This window comes from Arabidopsis lyrata, assembly GCF_000004255.2.
Source record: "Arabidopsis lyrata subsp. lyrata unplaced genomic scaffold ARALYscaffold_7, whole genome shotgun sequence".
In the NCBI taxonomy this organism is placed as follows: Eukaryota; Viridiplantae; Streptophyta; class Magnoliopsida; order Brassicales; family Brassicaceae; genus Arabidopsis; species Arabidopsis lyrata.
The window spans coordinates 8,292,605-8,309,735 of record NW_003302549.1 but is presented as its reverse complement, the minus strand read 5'-3'; the positions used below and the strand labels follow the sequence as shown (position 1 = coordinate 8,309,735).

At 30.3% G+C, this 17,131-nt stretch overlaps 3 protein-coding genes across 3 annotated transcripts; all 3 read left to right on the top strand.

The window, feature by feature from the left end:
- Nucleotides 1-3,562: 3,562 nt before the first annotated feature.
- Nucleotides 3,563-5,162, top strand: LOC9305862 (protein P21). Its single transcript, XM_002869745.2, has 2 exons — nucleotides 3,563-4,580; nucleotides 4,663-5,162. The coding sequence occupies exons 1-2, from the start codon at nucleotides 4,129-4,131 to the stop codon at nucleotides 4,904-4,906; spliced, it is 696 nt and encodes a 231-aa protein (XP_002869791.1). The 5' UTR covers nucleotides 3,563-4,128; the 3' UTR covers nucleotides 4,907-5,162.
- A 3,295-nt stretch (nucleotides 5,163-8,457) lies between these two features.
- LOC110226423 lies at nucleotides 8,458-11,597 on the top strand. Its single transcript, XM_021018190.1, has 8 exons — nucleotides 8,458-8,480; nucleotides 8,580-8,782; nucleotides 8,968-9,060; nucleotides 9,187-9,423; nucleotides 10,076-10,231; nucleotides 10,335-10,388; nucleotides 10,493-10,615; nucleotides 11,099-11,597. Exons 2-8 carry the CDS (start codon nucleotides 8,591-8,593, stop codon nucleotides 11,465-11,467), a joined length of 1,224 nt encoding a protein of 407 aa, XP_020873849.1. The 5' UTR covers nucleotides 8,458-8,480; nucleotides 8,580-8,590; the 3' UTR covers nucleotides 11,468-11,597.
- Nucleotides 11,598-12,562: 965 nt separating this feature from the next.
- LOC9303805 lies at nucleotides 12,563-16,599 on the top strand. The gene is made up of 7 exons (XM_021018193.1): nucleotides 12,563-12,932; nucleotides 13,127-13,219; nucleotides 14,179-14,409; nucleotides 14,933-15,088; nucleotides 15,186-15,239; nucleotides 15,348-15,470; nucleotides 15,967-16,599. The coding sequence occupies exons 1-7, from the start codon at nucleotides 12,741-12,743 to the stop codon at nucleotides 16,321-16,323; spliced, it is 1,206 nt and encodes a 401-aa protein (XP_020873852.1). The 5' UTR covers nucleotides 12,563-12,740; the 3' UTR covers nucleotides 16,324-16,599.
- Nucleotides 16,600-17,131: the final 532 nt, after the last annotated feature.

Here is a 17,131-nt window from a genome sequence, read left to right as displayed (position 1 = left end):
AGTTTCTCTTGAATTTAATTAGAGATTTCATAGAAATTAGAAGCGGAGATGGAGAATCTCGTAAAGCTTTCATCAATGAAGATTTGGAAGCAACGATTCTTTTATTATGGATAAATGCAAGTCATCAAAGAAGAATGCTTAACAAATTTGACAAAAAAAAAGCATAACAAATAAAATTATGTCTAATAAAATTTTTGGTCGGTTCGTAAACTTACGGCAATTTTCTTGCTTTCAAAAATTTATAAGTCGGTTTAGATTGTGACTTTATTAAACCGACGTGCCCCAACGTTTTTCTTGTGTATAGATATTCGGTTTCTTTTAAATTAGATTTCTATTATCTACTAAAATTCAGTTGTAATGGGTCAAATCCTTTAATTCTTATTTGGGCTGGCCTGTATGGCTGTATCTATATCTTTTAAAATTTAAATAGCAAGCTTTTTAATAATAAAGAAAAAGTAAGAGAAATTATGATGTGGAACCGAAGAGAATTATTATTGGCTGAGAAATTTGAGCTTTATTAAACGAAATGTTTTTATTGGATGATGATTTTAATGATGTGTCAAGCTGAGAGAAGAGCTTAAAAAGTTGAGGTGTCAACGCAGGATAGAAACCTATTGTTATTATTGTATTGATCTGCTCAATTGTAGAGCAAATTTGGTTGGCAAGTGAATTTCACATGAGAACTCATTAATTTCAAATATTTATTTGAGTATGTGACATTATCTATTACTGGAGAAGATAATAGATAACGTGAAGATCACTGCCATGAGTGCGCTTGCGAGTTTGGGTGGACTGATTTATTGGGACGGTGTTTAACAACATCGTCACTTATATATCTACGGTAAGTAAAAAATATAAAACTAAAACTTGAATTTACTAGCTTGTTTTAATTTGATTTTATTTGTCTATGCAAACGGAAGATGCAGATTTCCAGTCTACTTTGCTTAAAGCAGCAGCATTTGTGTCCTGGATTTTGTTTGGAGGTCTTGTTCCGCTCTGCGTTGGAGGATTCATCCACTCTTGGCGTACAAAATCATTATCACTGCACTTGTGACTTTGTTATTGATGATCATGTTTGCCATTTGCCAGCATATGGGCAACGATTTTCAATATCCTGAACTGGAACTGGTCTTTCGCCTTTAGAGCAGTTCCGGCTCAACATATATTTGGACCCTTGGGCAAAAAAATGTTTTTGGATTTTGTCTTACTTAATTTTTTTTGAGATTTTTTCAAATTTTCGTTTAAAATTAGGACTATTTTTGCCCTATATATGTATATATTTTTTTTTAAAATATACATGTCTTTTTATGTAAAAGAATATAATTTTAAAAATTTTGGGCCCATTTATTAGAAATTTCATGTTAGTTTACAATTTTTTAAGAAAAATATGGACCCTTTTTCATTTAATTTTTTTACAAAAATTCATGGTTCCATAGGCCACTGCCCCTCAGCCCACACCATTTGGGCCGGATCTGCTTTAGAGAAGAGTAAAAGTGGTGATTTCAAATCCGTCTTTCTACATTTTTCTTTTTACTGTCTTACTAACTAATGGGTCAAAACTTTTTTTATCTTGTAGCCTATTAATTTTTATAACTGGCTTTGCGTCTAAATTTCAAACAAGCTCAAATTCTTCATTTTTACCAACATAATTGATATGATTATTAAATTTGTAGCTTTAGATTTTGTTTCCTAAATCCCTTATCCATATTGGTTATTTAAAATTCCATATTTGTTTTTATTTTGATTGCAAAAAGTAAATTATTATATTTTTAACGCACTAAAACTCCGATATAAAAAGAAAAGAACGCAGTAAACTTACTAAGGGTTTTTTACAATAGCAAGATAAACATATCCGTGAGCAAGATAAGAGACTGAGCTTTCATGAGTAATCACAAAAGAGTTTAGAGAACTTCATACAGTGGCGGAGCCAGAAAAATTGTTTATAGGGGTCAAATTTTTTTTTGGATATACAAAATTATATCAACTTTATTAGAAAAAAATAAAAATATCATCACAACTATACTATATATTGTAATCGATTTATTATTGTCTCGTTTGCCACAATTTAGCTTATATTTTCAATTGAAAAACTAAACAATCATTGAAATGATATCAACGAGACGATTATACGAAGTCGTTTTCACATTATTCATAATCAATAATAGTTTTAAAAGTCAATAAATCAAAAGATGAAATTTTTCTTAATATACGAGCAAAATCATCAAAACATTTTAGTTCAAATTAAAATATATATAAAGTTTTACCTTAATGTTATTTTAAAGTGATTTTCAATGGATAATGGTGATTATAAAAAGAAGAAAATAGGAAAAATCCTAAAGTAACGAGAGATATAGTTATTAGGTTGAAGTTGAATTCATTCATGTTTTTATTTTAGATTTATTTGTATATTTATTTGTAAAGTTTAACTCTTAGCTTAATATTTAGTATAAATTAATATAACATTTTTTTAGTATATATATATAGATATATATTTAGTAGTTTGCTCTTAAATTAAAATTTGATGGGGGTCAATTTTTATTTTGTAATGGGGTCAATTTACAATTACCAATCAAAATTTAGCTAGGTTTAAAAAATCCATGGGTGTCAATTGACCCCCATGCTATAACCCTATCTCCGCCACTGACTTCATACATAGTATTTGTGGTCCGGCTTGGTTCTCTTCTTCAACTTATCCAACATTTCATCTACCATATCTGATACGTAAAAATATCAAGAACTTAAGCAATGTTCAAAGCAGAAAATAGAAAGTGCTTTTTTTTTTTTTTTTTTTTGTTAGGAGCGAAGTTTTACACTTTTAGACTTGTATCGCTTATGGAAGTGAGATACTAAGTACGAATAAACGAAGAAATAAAATCTCCAACAAATGATATGATTTTTTATTATTGTCGGAAAAGAAATGGAGGTATAGTAGATATACAGATAGATCGATCTATATATGTTTTATTAGTTTGATGTGTGGATCATCTTTCTCGAGAACACTTGAATAACGGATTACGTACACATAATATATGTGACTATGTGTCTGCGACAACAACCGAGGTCTAACTATTTTGTATTGTTGTTAAGAGATTCAGTTTCTATCTTAAAAATAAATATCTTAGAGAGTTAAAAATATTTTATTAGGAGGTCTAACAACAACCGAGGTCTATCTTTTTGTCATTTTCTCTGATTGTTTTTCCTGAATATGAAAATTCTTTGCTGCCTAATATCTTATAAGAAAAACTGTACTAGCTAGTCCAGCTTATTAACGATGTCTTTCAAAGTTTAAATCATGGCAAATCCATAAAGTTTCCACCATATATAATCGTTATCTACTAAATTACAATATTAACCCTTTGTTGACATTTCTATATAAACACCAGAACACCATTTAGCAGAGAGCAAGCCCTATAGAGTCTGGGCCGGTCCTAGCCTGTAGGTGGCCTAAAGCATATTTTAAAAATGTGGTCTTCTTATATAAATAACTAACGATAAAATTTAATATTAAACCACTGGAAAAAATGTTAAAAATCATTAAATATAGTTGATGAAAAACGTTATTAAATATGTTAACAACGTAAAACATGAAAATAAAGCTAATTAACTAAGCGTAAGCCAAAAGTCGAACCGACGCCACGAATGTGGTGGCTCACACACGCTGGTCGGAGACAAAAACGTTAATTAAGCGGCAGATTTGTCTAGAAGAAAAGAGAAGGGAGAGCGATTTTCTAAGAGATAGAAAAAATTGAAGTGAACCACCGAATTATTCCAAATTTATTGTTATGATTTTAGGTTTGTTTATAAAGGTGTATGACTTTATCAAGCAAACAAAATGTATAGATAAAGTAAAGGAAACTACTATGAAGAGAAGAAGAATAAAAAGATAATTATGGAAAAAAGAAATACAGGAAAGTGAAAAAATATTAACCAAAAAAAGAATAGAAGCGTGAGAAACTGAGAGTTGACTCGAACCCTGAAACCTCACACAATCTGCAGACCTACATAACCACTTTACCAACCTAACACTATCGTAACTGTGGCCCTCAAATTTTATTTATATTGTGTGGCCTAAAGCAAATGCTTTGCTTGCTTTATAGACGGGCCGGGCCTGTATAGAGTACTTAAAAAATGGCTTATTCTAAAACTATTCTCATATTCTTCTTCTTTACATTTGTGACACTATGCTTTGTGATATCAGCCGATGCGGCTACAATTACTGTGAGAAACAATTGTCCATATGTTGTTTGGGCTGCCACATATGCTCCGGGGAAACCTGGCGGTGGGAGGCGACTCAACCGAGGCGAAACATGGACCGTTCCTGCTGATCCAGGTACCATCCAGGCTCGGATTTGGGGCCGCACTAACTGCAACTTTGATGCCTCAGGAAGAGGTAGTTGCCAGACTGGTGACTGTAATGGCCTCCTAGAATGCAAATCTTATGGACGAGCACCAAATACCTTGGCAGAATATGCTCTCGCACAATTTGCAAACCAAGATTTCATCGATATTTCGGTGATCGATGGATTCAATATTCCGATGCAATTCAGTTCCGCATCAGGACAATGCAGTCGCGTTATTAGGTAAATCGAATTTCAACACAAAAGAATAACTATACAAACTATATTTGTTATTGTTGTGAAATATTAATATTTTTTTTTTCAGGTGTACCGGAGATATTATAGGACAATGTCCTAGCCAACTACGAATGGACGGTGCTTGCAACGGACCATGTCCGGTGTTGAAGACGGAGGAACACTGTTGCAACTCCGGTAATTGTGGACCGACCCCACTCTCTAGGTTCTTCAAGCAACGTTGTCCAGACGCCTATAGTTACCCGAAGGATGATCCTACAAGCCTCTTCACTTGCCCAGCCGGAACCAACTACAATGTTATTTTCTGTCCGTAAATGAAAATGATTATCATCAACATGCTTACATGCTATAATATCATAAGAGCAAAAGCCAATAATATCAATACGGTATGATTAATAATTACGATGTACGAATTGCTATGAATAAATCGAAGTATGTTTCATCTTATTAATAAAAGAAGATTAAGTACTGCTCATAACAAAGATCTCGCATTTGTATTATATTGACATCAATAGATACATTTATATACTCCCGTCGGCGATTTTCTAGCGAGTGAATTAAACCTGGCTTTACTTTCGGAACAACTTCAATCATGACATTTCCAACGCAAAACATATACGTACATACATAATGACACATGCACACATCCATGATACGTTTTATATTTCTTGGGGATGTAGTTAACGATTTAGATTTTATTTGTATTGCTTACTTTTCTTCGAAACTTATGTGACCATGATACTTACGCAAGTCGATATTTTGTCTAGGTCCTTAGAACTGTTTTAGTATGACTTTTAATTGCCACCATGTGGCCATCACGTTTTCATTTTCTACGGACTTATCTTCTATTTTTGTCGTCTTCCTCTCTATGCATCTACAATCTGTGGATTTAACCAAGAAGTCAAAGGATTATTTTCTTTAATTAATCTTTTTTTTTTTTTGTAAAGAAAATGTAATCCAAATTTGACACGAGTTAAGGATCCTCTAAGGGCACATACGCAAAAATGAGCTTTCATTTTGAAAATATGTTTGACACCATCCTCATAGTCGGTACTTGCAGTCATAGTAGCTGAGCTCATTCTTGCAAGTATCCGAAATATTTAATAAAAGCTTAGAAAGACCACCGACCTATATGGACGTTTTTCGTATTAACAATATATGTGTCTATTTATAAAATTTTTATTTTATTTTTTAAAACTATTTAATATAAATTTCATCGTATGCTAGTATCATAAATACATATATAATTGGTGATCTTAGCAAAGAACAATATATAATTGGTGATGACAAAGAAAAACTTGGATAATTGGTAGAAACTACTTTAATTTTGTCTTTTTAAGTTACTGTTTGAAAAACAAATTATAGTTTTTATAAGATTTATCATGTTCAGATTTGTTAATTCCATCACACAATCGAATTTCGTACTCGTAGTTAAATCTAAGTCAGTGAACTCAGTAAATCTAAGTCAGTGAACTTCGATCTAGTATGAAAGTTTAGTTATATATCAAATGTTTTCACACCAAGCTAGATTTGAATAAGGTTGTTCACTTATTACATGTTGTGTAAGTATTTCAATGGTAATTTGGCGAACTTCTGGTTTGATTATTGGACATCTTTCGGTCCACTAATTAAGGTCTTTGGACTGGCTACTTCAATCCAAATGGGACTCCCTTTCCAAAGATGGAAAAGTCATTGACCATATCTCTCCTCTCAGCATCGAGTTGTAATAAAAATGTCATAACAATCAATCAATTTGTTTTAATCGAATTAACTACTTTGTGGCATCAGTCAAATAAGGCAAGCAAACAATAATTTACTATCACTCTATAATTAATAAGTACGTAGTTCTCTTAGCTCCTGAGAATGTCTACGTATGTGGAAAAAAAAAAAAAGAGAATGTCACGTATATAAACTCTTTCGCTTTGTTCAAAGTTGTTTCCTACTACTTATTTTTCTTTTGCAGCCATCTCTAAATATGAAGCATAAAGAGATAAGTTGCATAGTATAACAAACGAATTATGCATGGTATACCATATAATATAGACACGAATTCGATATATTCTTCTAAATTTTTTTTTTAAGTTCCAAATGTTTATGGTGTAGAGTAACTAAATTTAAGCTCAATGCCAAGTACTTGGTCTAGCTAGCTGAATGATCTTATGTAATCTGTGAATATTCAATCCCGGTTTGCATTGGTTTGAGAATGTATAATCGAACCATTAAAGTTTTTAACTTTATCAGATCCTCTTTGGTAGTAGTCCTTTTGATTGGGACAATGACACGTGGTCTTGTTTGTGTTGTGTAAAATCATCCAAGCAATTATCAATGTAGAAGATTAAAGTAAATGTGTTCTTGTTTTCTCTCTAGAACAAGTGAACACAAATGAGAAAGAAAGAGTAAAATATAGAGAGATCGTGAGAATTACAACAGATCTAGAGAGAGAACAGGTAAAGAGACGAAAGAGAGAGAGAGATCATAACCACAGTTCGTCTCCCGTTCAGATCTAATTATCACAAACCAGCAATGGATGGCTCCTTCATCATCTCCAATGGAGTATTTTAGTTCAGGTTTAATTCTCGGGACGGATCAGAACCATTTCCTGATTAAAAAAAATCTCATCAATTTCTGATCATCACCATCATCCTTATCAAGAATATTTATTCGTTCCCGACCATTTGATTTCTCCGGTAGAATCTAACGCGAAGAGGTTTCAACATGAGACGTGTATATATACATGTTAGAAAGATATCTAAAATTGTAGCGGCACAAGTGGTAGTATGTATGCAATTTAAAAGCAGAGGTCTAGTGTTTTGAAACTCAGTTTCAACATTATTTTTTTTCTTCTTTAAAAGTATCCAAAACGACGATAGTTTTGATAACTTATATACGGAAATACACGGTTTGCAAAATCTATATACTGTTGAGGGTTATATTGCATGTGATTTTTGAATTGGTGGTATTGACCTGCATATTTTCTAGTTGGAGGGTTAACTTGCAAAAAAAATTGTTTGGAAGTTTGCACAAAGCCCTTAAAATAATCAACACATATATTAGTTTTCATTGATTTATTTGATAATATCAGTACAAAAATTATGAATTTCTAAAGCTTTCATATGATGATGATGATTATTATTATTATTATTGTTTCATTTGTCATTCTGATTATGTCGCATCATTTTATTTATAATAATTTTTTTATTTTATTTTAATTTATTTATAAAGGTATTTAAATGCAAGATAAAATTTTACGATCTTCAATCTCATATAAATTTAATACAAATACTTAACTAAAATTATCATTTTCAGATTTTTTTTTAGAAACATTGTACAAATTAATATTATGCCACACTCGTGTAAAATTAGCGTCAAAGATACCAATAAATGTCATAAATGTATCATTGAAGTTACTTCATTTAAGAAGAAATTATGTTTGACTTGTGTATAGTCCACAAATAATTATGCTATTCTTCACTTGTTAAAGTTAATTAGACGTCAAAGATAACAACCAATCTCTTAAATGTATTGATGCAAGTAGTTAATTTCAGAAGAAATTTTGTTTGACTTGTGTATGGTTCAAAGATATATATATATATATATATGTTTGAAGGGATTTAAGGAAACTTAATTTAAGAAGATATTTTGAAGGGATTTAAGGAAACTTAATTTAAGAAGATATTTTGTTTGACTTATGTATGGTTCAAAGATATATATATATATATATATATATATATATATATATATACTATTATACCAAAGTATTTAATTATTTTTACTAACTCCTAACTAGGTGTACAACACACACATATATATATATATATATATATGTGTGTATACTCTACTTCAATGAATCATTCAGGCATATCACATTTATAGGGAGAACCGGAGAAGGTGATTATCCCAAATGAATTCTTCAGATCTTTCTCCAAATACTATATCTCAATAACAATTGTATATATATAAGAAAAACTAATGATCTCATTTCTCTAGTTCGCAGGTTGATGAAAATGAAATTGGGGTGTGCATTTCGAGTGATGTGCATGATTTTGGCATGTTATATTATATGTTGTAGCCTTCTAATGAGTCATTGCCATGGCGTTGTAGAAGAAACAAAGACATTAAAAAGTAAAGAAGATCTTGAAATAGAGCAAAAACTTAAGCTTTTCAACAAACCCGCCGTTAAAATCATAAAGGTTTACTCTCTCACCATGTTATAGAATAGTTGAATGTGTTTACTAAATATTTCTAACATCAAAATCCTTATCCTAAGTAACCTTGGATCTGTATAAACACGATAAAAGATATGAAAACCATGCGTGAAACACTTCCAAAATATTATAAAAACATATAATATATTTTCTTATTTATGAATCCACAGTCTATTAGTGGTGAAAGGTATGGATGCGTGGATTTCTACAAACAATCAGGACTTGACCACCCATCCATGAAAAACCACACATTTCACCATAAGGTATATTGCAGTAATAATATGAATATTCTTGTAGGTTACTTTAAGAAACGTACATTTATTAAAATAAAATAAAATTCAATTTTGGTTCGACTAATTTATTAATTTATATTGGATTCTAATGTATAGATGCGTTTGACGTCATACCCAGAAGGATTAAAAATTAAAAGACAGACACATAGTAACAAAACATTTGGCCACTTTTGGGAGAATGGTGTGGGTTGTCCTATTGGTACAGTTCCTATACTTCAAGTCACCAAAGACGCTCTTTTGAAAATGAAATCCTTATATGGCGATAATTCTAATCCGCAAAGTTCATGGAGCAAAACCTATAAATCTACTTCTTCTAATGGAGGTCATCATCATGTAAGTGCTTTCTTTTGATATTTATTTTTCGAGTAAGAAATGTCAAACATACAAAAAACCTCTATAAATAATTATTCGGTAAATTAATAATTACTATATATGAATAAATTTTTCTGGTCCCTAGTTGGACCAATATAATATTTTATACAATTCGATAAAATAATAAAATAATATTTTTTTTTTTGAAAATCCTATATGATCAATATGCAAAATTAATAATTGTATAAACTTCTATATATATATATTTATATGTTATCTAAGAAAATTTAGTGAAATATGACTCTACTATTTTTTTTATAAATTGCATTAATTCTTTTTAAAGTTTATTTCCAGTATTTTTACACCATCGAATTTTTTTTTTGTTGTTTTCTAGACATAGTAATTGTTTTTTTTATTTATTTGTAATTAGTTCTAGAAATATATTGGTCATAACGAAAAACTTCTTTTTAGACATATAAGTTTCGATAAATTATGAAATTAGTCAAATCTCTCTATAAATTATTAATTGACGATAAATTAGTACCTCTATAAATTAATAGAATTTCATAGTCCTGATATTTTTAATTTATAGAGATTTACTACATAAAATAAAGCGTTGCAATAAAGAGATTAGTGGGCTACTAATGTTAGTTTTCTCAACCATTGTATTCAGTTTGCTGTGGTACGGACTACTAAAGGAAAACCAAGGCGTTACAATGGAGCGTATATGAATAGTAATGCATTCAATCCTTCAGTTGGACCTATGCAGTTCAGCTCTACTCGTATGCATTTTCAAATTGGAAATGAATTCATCCATGTCGGTTGGACTGTAAGTCAATTAATTTAAATCCGCTATTTTTTATACTCGATGTATTATGGTATATCCTTTTCTATGATTAATGTATATAAATCTTATTTTTCATTCATTTTAGGTACACCCACAATTATACCACGACTTCAACTCTCGGCTATACGTATTTACAAGTGTGAGCGGGCTAGATCTTGGTTTAAATATTTAGACAATATATACGAATTATGCATAGTTGATAAATCAATGATTTATCGTCACATGTTATATGGTTTGATTCAGGCGGGAGGACATGAGTGTTATAATCTCTTATGTCCAGACGGATCCGGAATGATACTAGTCAGTCAAGATCTTATTCCTGGCCGACTTACCGAGCACAGGGATTTAAACTTCGCCATAATCAAGGTCAATTCTTTTCCAACTATTATAGACATAACTCTGCATGTTTCAGGTATTCAAGAACGTTTGAGTATGGTACATATAGTAATATGTAGATGCATGGAGATGAATATGGATATGGGTACTGAAAATTTAGTGTTAGGGTATTTGTATCCCATCCAATATATATATATATATATATATATATTTTCGTATTAGATTTTAAAAATATTTTTACAGATAAATAATTTCTTAATTTCTCTTACTTTGTATAAAAATAATTCAAAAATTAAATTCAATGAAGATTTTTGTCAAATATAGTTTAACAAAAATGAGATCCGCGGTTCCCCAAGTTTTTGTTGCTGATATTTAAAATTTGAGTATCCAAACATTGCTAAGAACAATTATTAAAAGTAACTGCATGTTTGAATAGGAGTCGGGTAAAGGAAGGCAAGCAAGTTTTTTGTCTATAATTTTTGCCTTTTTTAATGTGGATTTTGTTGAGTACAGGACAAAGACAACGGGAATTGGTGGTTGTTGATGGGTACCGGCTATTTATGGGAACACATTGGGTTCTGGCCAGCAAGCAGGTTCAAAGAAAGTTTTGGTACAGGAGTCGAATGGGGTGGTGAAGTCTATAGCCCTTCGCCACCAAGTCCTCCGATGGGTAATAGTCATTTTCCGAAGGGTAGCCCCAGACTAGACTCATATGTCCGTTTAATCACGACTTGGGACGAAAATTATAATGCCGACGATTTTGTGAAAAACACAGAGAGATTTTCAAATAGTTGTTATAAAGTGAGTGATACAATATATATGCAAGATACTTGGAGAAATGTAGGTCATCTTATTGTTTATGGAGGCCCGAAGTGTAAATGAACTTCGATAGTGCTTAGCATTATTCTAAAACTGTAATGTCTGAAAATGCTTGAAAGAATGCATGAGAATAGCTTTCTTAGTATGAAAAAAATAAAAGAAAAGGAAACTTAAGAGAAATTAAAAGAACATCTTCAGATATTTTTATTTAACTTGTTTTACAGTATTAGAAAGAGGAAGAAAGAAGAACTATTTCTATGTTCCACGTTTAGAAAATATCGTGTTTATTATATCATAATCTTTTAAAAATTCCACTACACATTACCTAATTTTTTTATCTGACAATTTTTTTTAGATATAGTTCTCTAGAAAAAGTTTAATTGGTGTTTACACTCTTAAGTACATTAGAAATTTTGTAGAACTTAGAGTTAATTTTGTGTTTGATTGAACTTATAGCCCAAAGTCACGTTTAATTTCACTACCCCATTATTTGAGGTCATATCTTACACGAATAAGCTCAATAGTCTACATGCATTTCAGCATGTTTGCGGTAGTAATAATGCTCATTTTATGGGATCGATTTGTAAGAAAACTGACTAATAAAACTAATGAAATGTTAGGTTTTGTGTTGGATGAAATTGTGTGATTTTGATATTGTCGAGCAATATATGTTTATGTGGTTTTGTTGTCACTAGTGATGTTAAAGTGGGCCTTAAGGCCACGGGTCCAAACGGGCTATTTGTATTCTTTTTGGATCCGAACCTGTTTAAAAAACAAAAAATATTAAAAAGAACAAAAAATATTAAAAAGGTGCACCGTTTAAACCGATTAGAAAAAGTACAAACACTATCGTATGAAAGTTAGCGTCAAAAATAACAATAATGTCATAGATGGAAAGATGGAAATTACTTAATTTAAAAAGAAATTATGTTTGACATATATATGGTCCACATATAATTATGTCATCCTTGACATGTAAAAATTAATTAGTCAAAGATAACAGTAAATCTCTTAAATGTATTAATAGAAATTACTTAATTTAAGAAGAAATTTTGTTTGACTTGTGTGTGGTCCAAAGATATATACTATAACAAATTATTTATGTTTGGAATCATTTAAGGAAACATAATTACATATCCTAAGGGTCTTACTGTATATAATAATTATATATAATATGTATACTCTACTCTAATGAATCATTTAGACATATTACATTTATAAGGAGAAGGTGATTATCCCAAATGACTTCTTCAAAAAACTTTCTCCAACTACTATAGCTCAATAATAATTTATATATAGAAAAACTAATGATCTCATTTCTCTAGTTCGCAGCTTGATGAAAATGAAATTGGGGTGTGCACTTCCAGTGATGTACATGATTTTGGCGTGCTATATTATATGTTATACCTTTCTGATGAGTTATTGTCATGGCGTTGTCGAAGAAGCAAAGACATTAGAACGTAATGAAGATCTTGACATAGAGCAAAAACTTAAGCTTATCAACAAACCTGCGGTTAAAATCATAAAGGTTTATCTTCTCACCATGTTACAGACTTACGGAATAATTGAATGTGTTATCAAATATATATACCACTAGAATCCCTATCTTAAATATCCTTGGATCTATAAAATATAAAGACAATAAAAGTTATGAAATCATGCGTGAAACACTTAATAAATATTATAAAAACATATACTATATTTTTTTTTATGAATCCGCAGTCTATTAATGGTGAACGGTATGGGTGCGTGGATTTCTACAAACAACCAGGACTTGACCATCCATCCATGAAGAACCACACATTTCACTATAAGGTATTACATTGATAATATGTATTTTCTTAATATTTAAAAGATTTGTACTCAATGTAAAATACTCCCTCCGTTTCATAAAGAGTGTCGTTTTAAGGTTTTATTTTTGTTTCACAAAGAGTGTCGTTTTAGGTTTTCAATGCAAAATTTAATGATTTTTTATGTTTTATGACTATTAGTATTCTGCAGATTGTTTTACTATTGGGTAGATTATGTTTAGGTATATAGTTAATGATGTTTTTGTTTAGAAAAAACAAAAAATTTAATGTTTTCTTAATCTGTGTGCAAAACTCTAAAATGACACTCTTTGTGAAACAGAGGGAGTATATGGTAATTAGAAAATTGGTAATATTATGACTGATATATATTTTGATTATTTTATCGTTTCATAAATTATTACGAGATAAGTAATTTTTGAGTAATATGTATATATATCCATTGGATTGGAGATTAGAATCTAAGAATTTGAGTTGATGATTTAGTTTGATTTGAGCTTCATGTGATAAGTTAGACGTCTACATAATCAAATAACACATTACTGAATAATATCATTTACCATCTGAAACATTAGGCCTTTATATAACAAAATAACATGTTACATAAAGAAAAGTAAAGCTTCTCGTAGTAACTAAAATAGAAATAAAAAATCCAAATATTAATGTTATTTTCTTTATTGCAATCTTCCATATTGCCATATGGTAAATTTCGCTCTAATAACTAAACTACCTTTTCTTTTTAAATGGCTATTGGATACACATTGACCAAATTTTCTGCTTATATTTAATATGAAGTATAACTAATTCTAAATGGTACTTTGATTAGAACGAGTGATATTTTAAACAAGTACTTTTGAGTTTCAATTTACTTTTTTTTTTCTAGCAGAGTAATTAAGAAGAGTACCTTTATAAAAATTCAATGATGGTATTACTAATTAATTAATTTTATTGGATTTCAATGTCCAGATGCGTATGTCACACCTCGAACGATCAAAAATGAAAAGAGAAACACATAGTAACAAAACATTTGGTTACTTTTGGGAGAATGGTGTAGGTTGTCCTATTGGTACCGTTCCTATACTTCGAGTCACTAAAGATGCTCTTTTGAAAATAAAATCCATCGATAGCGATAATTCTAATCCGCAAAGTTCGTGGGGCAAAACCTACAAACCTACATCTTCTATTGATAATCATCATGTAAGTACTTTCTTTAAGTTTTTATCTTATGAGTAAGAAACGTTAAACATATATAATAGAACTTCGAAATAATGAGATTGGTAGAAAGCTGAAATTATAGATGAATATGTTTGCACATAATTATTAATTAAAATAATGATTAAATATTTTTTTAATTAGATAAGTACACAATATTTAAGTAGTTAGATTTTAAACATGTTAATAATATATAGCTTTTTACAAACACGTGAAAATTTTGATTAATGGTTCGTGGAGAGTATATATATGGTAGATGATATATTAGGATACATAAGTAATTATATATTGTAATTTATAATTTAATATCATCTATTATCTGATATAATTATATACTTTGACGGAAAAAAAAAAATCTGATACAATTATATTTGAATACATAAAAAATAATGATTTCTATTAACTCAAATTACTAATACCAATTTATAAGATTTGATTCTAATTTTTAAGCATTACAATTTAACCATATCACAATGTTAGTTTTCTCAACATTGTATTCACTATTCAGTTTGCTGTGGTGCGTACTACTAAAGGGAAACCAAAGAGTTATAATGGTGCGTCTATGAATATTAATACATTCATTCCTTCGGTTGGACCTATGCAATTCAGTGCTAGTCGGATGCATTTTCAAATTGGAAATGAATTCATCCAAGTTGGTTGGATCGTAAGTCAATTAATTTAGATCCGCTATTTTTATACTCGATGTAATATAGTGTATCTTTTTCTATGATTAATGTATATGAATCATATTTTCTATTCAGGTACACCCGCAATTATACCATGACTTCAACTCTCGGCTATTCGTATTTACAAATGTGAGCGGGCTAGATCTTGTTTTACATTTTAATACCATATATACGAATTATGCATAATTGATAAATCATGCAATGATATATCGTCACATGTTATATGGTTTGATTCAGGCGGGAGGACATGAGTGTTATAATCTCTTCTGTCCGGACGGATCCGGAATGATACTAGTTAGTGAAGATTTTACTCCTGGTCTACTTGCCGAACAAAAAAGTATTGACTTTGCTATAATGAAGGTCAGTTCTTTTCCAACTATTACTCACATAACTCTATAGGTTTCAAGTATTCAAGAACGTTTGAGTATAGTACGAATAGTAATCTGTAGATGCATGCAAATATGAACATATGAATATATGAGTATTGAAAATTTAGTGTTAGAATACTTGTATCTTCGGGCGGATCCATCAAAAAAACTTTGTGGAGGCAAAATGGTATTCAGAAGGAATCGAACACCCTACCTCCATCATTATTCAAAAGCATTTGAACCATTTTACCACTTTTATTCATTTGTCTAATGATAAAATTTTAGTTATATCTATTTAAGTGGTGGAAGGTGCACCCACAATCTATAACATGGATCTGTCCCCTGTTTGTATTCCATCCAATACATATAACTCTTTTTTTCTTTCGGTTTTCATATTAGATTTTAAAACGTACACATAGGAGTCAGGTAAAGGTAGGTATGGCAAGCTTTTTGGTTTTTTTTTTTTATGTGCATTTTGTTGTGTATAGGACAAAATCAATGGAAATTGGTGGTTGTTAATGGGCACCTCTTGGGAAGAAATTGGGTTTTGGCCATCAAGCAGATTCAAAGAAAGTTCTGGTACAAGAGTAGAATGGGGTGGTGAAGTCTATAGTCCTTCGCCTCCAAATCCTCCAATGGGCAATAGTCATTATCCGAAGGGGAGCCCCATAGTAGACTCATATGTCCGTTTGATCACGACTGTGGACGAAAATTATAATACTGACAAAACTGTGAAAAACACTGAGAGGTATTCAGACAGTTGTTATAAAGTGAGAGATGCAACAGAGACGTTTTTTACACATGTAGGTCATCTTATTATTTATGGAGGCCCTGGATGTAAATAAACTTTGATTGTGCTTAGCATTATTCCAAAATTGTAATATCTGAAAATATCTGAAAGAAATCAAGCGAATAAAGTTTTTAGTATTGAGAAAAATAAAATAAAAAGAAACTTAAGAGAAATTTAAAGAATACTTTATATCTTAGGGTTTATTTAAGTTGTTTCACTTTGTTAGAAAGGGGAAAAAGAAGAACTATTTATATATTCCAAATTTAGAAAATAGCTTATTTATTGTATCATAATCTCTAGAAAATTCCACTTCATAAGCTAAATTTTTTTATCACGCAAGTCTTTTATTTTATTTTATATAGATATATAGTTCTCTCTTTTTTTCGTCATATAGATATAGTTCTCTAGAATAACTTTAATTGCTGTTAACACTTTTAAGTACTTTCAAAATTTTAGTCTACATGCATTTTATCATGTGTGTGGTAGTAATAAATAATAATGATTATTTTATGGGATCGATTTGTAAGAAAACCGACCAATGAATTGTTTTGTGCTGAATGAAATTGTGTGATTTTGATATTTTCGAATAATATAACTTTATGTGGTTTTGTTGTTACTATGCAATTATATTTACGTATATATAATTATGTATTTCGGAACTTCGGATTATCAAAACAACACACATCCTTTTTTTTTGATAATGGATTTGCTTTATAAATAAACCAAAAAATTGACAACTAGGAGCTACGTAGGAGAAGGTCGCTGTAGAGGCTCAGTTTATCTTGTTGGAAGGAAGATTCTCTCTTTTGAAATAAAAAAAATAAATATTTCATAATGGCTTGACAACAGGGGATCGAATGCGG

What these genes read in the sequence shown, in the direction of transcription:
- LOC9305862 (XM_002869745.2), top strand. Translation starts at nt 4,129, where the DNA reads ATGGCTTATTCTAAAACTATTCTCATATTCTTCTTCTTTACATTTGTG. An exon ending in CAATGCAGTCGCGTTATTAG is followed by an intron (nt 4,581 to 4,662) that starts GTAAATCGAATT and finishes TTTTTTTTTCAG; the next exon opens with GTGTACCGGAGATATTATAG.
- LOC110226423 (XM_021018190.1), top strand. Translation starts at nt 8,591, where the DNA reads ATGAAAATGAAATTGGGGTGTGCATTTCGAGTGATGTGCATGATTTTG. An exon ending in CCGCCGTTAAAATCATAAAG is followed by an intron (nt 8,783 to 8,967) that starts GTTTACTCTCTC and finishes ATGAATCCACAG; the next exon opens with TCTATTAGTGGTGAAAGGTA. An exon ending in CTAATGGAGGTCATCATCAT is followed by an intron (nt 9,424 to 10,075) that starts GTAAGTGCTTTC and finishes CATTGTATTCAG; the next exon opens with TTTGCTGTGGTACGGACTAC.
- LOC9303805 (XM_021018193.1), top strand. Translation starts at nt 12,741, where the DNA reads ATGAAAATGAAATTGGGGTGTGCACTTCCAGTGATGTACATGATTTTG. An exon ending in TCATCCAAGTTGGTTGGATC is followed by an intron (nt 15,089 to 15,185) that starts GTAAGTCAATTA and finishes TTTTCTATTCAG; the next exon opens with GTACACCCGCAATTATACCA. An exon ending in TTGACTTTGCTATAATGAAG is followed by an intron (nt 15,471 to 15,966) that starts GTCAGTTCTTTT and finishes TGTTGTGTATAG; the next exon opens with GACAAAATCAATGGAAATTG.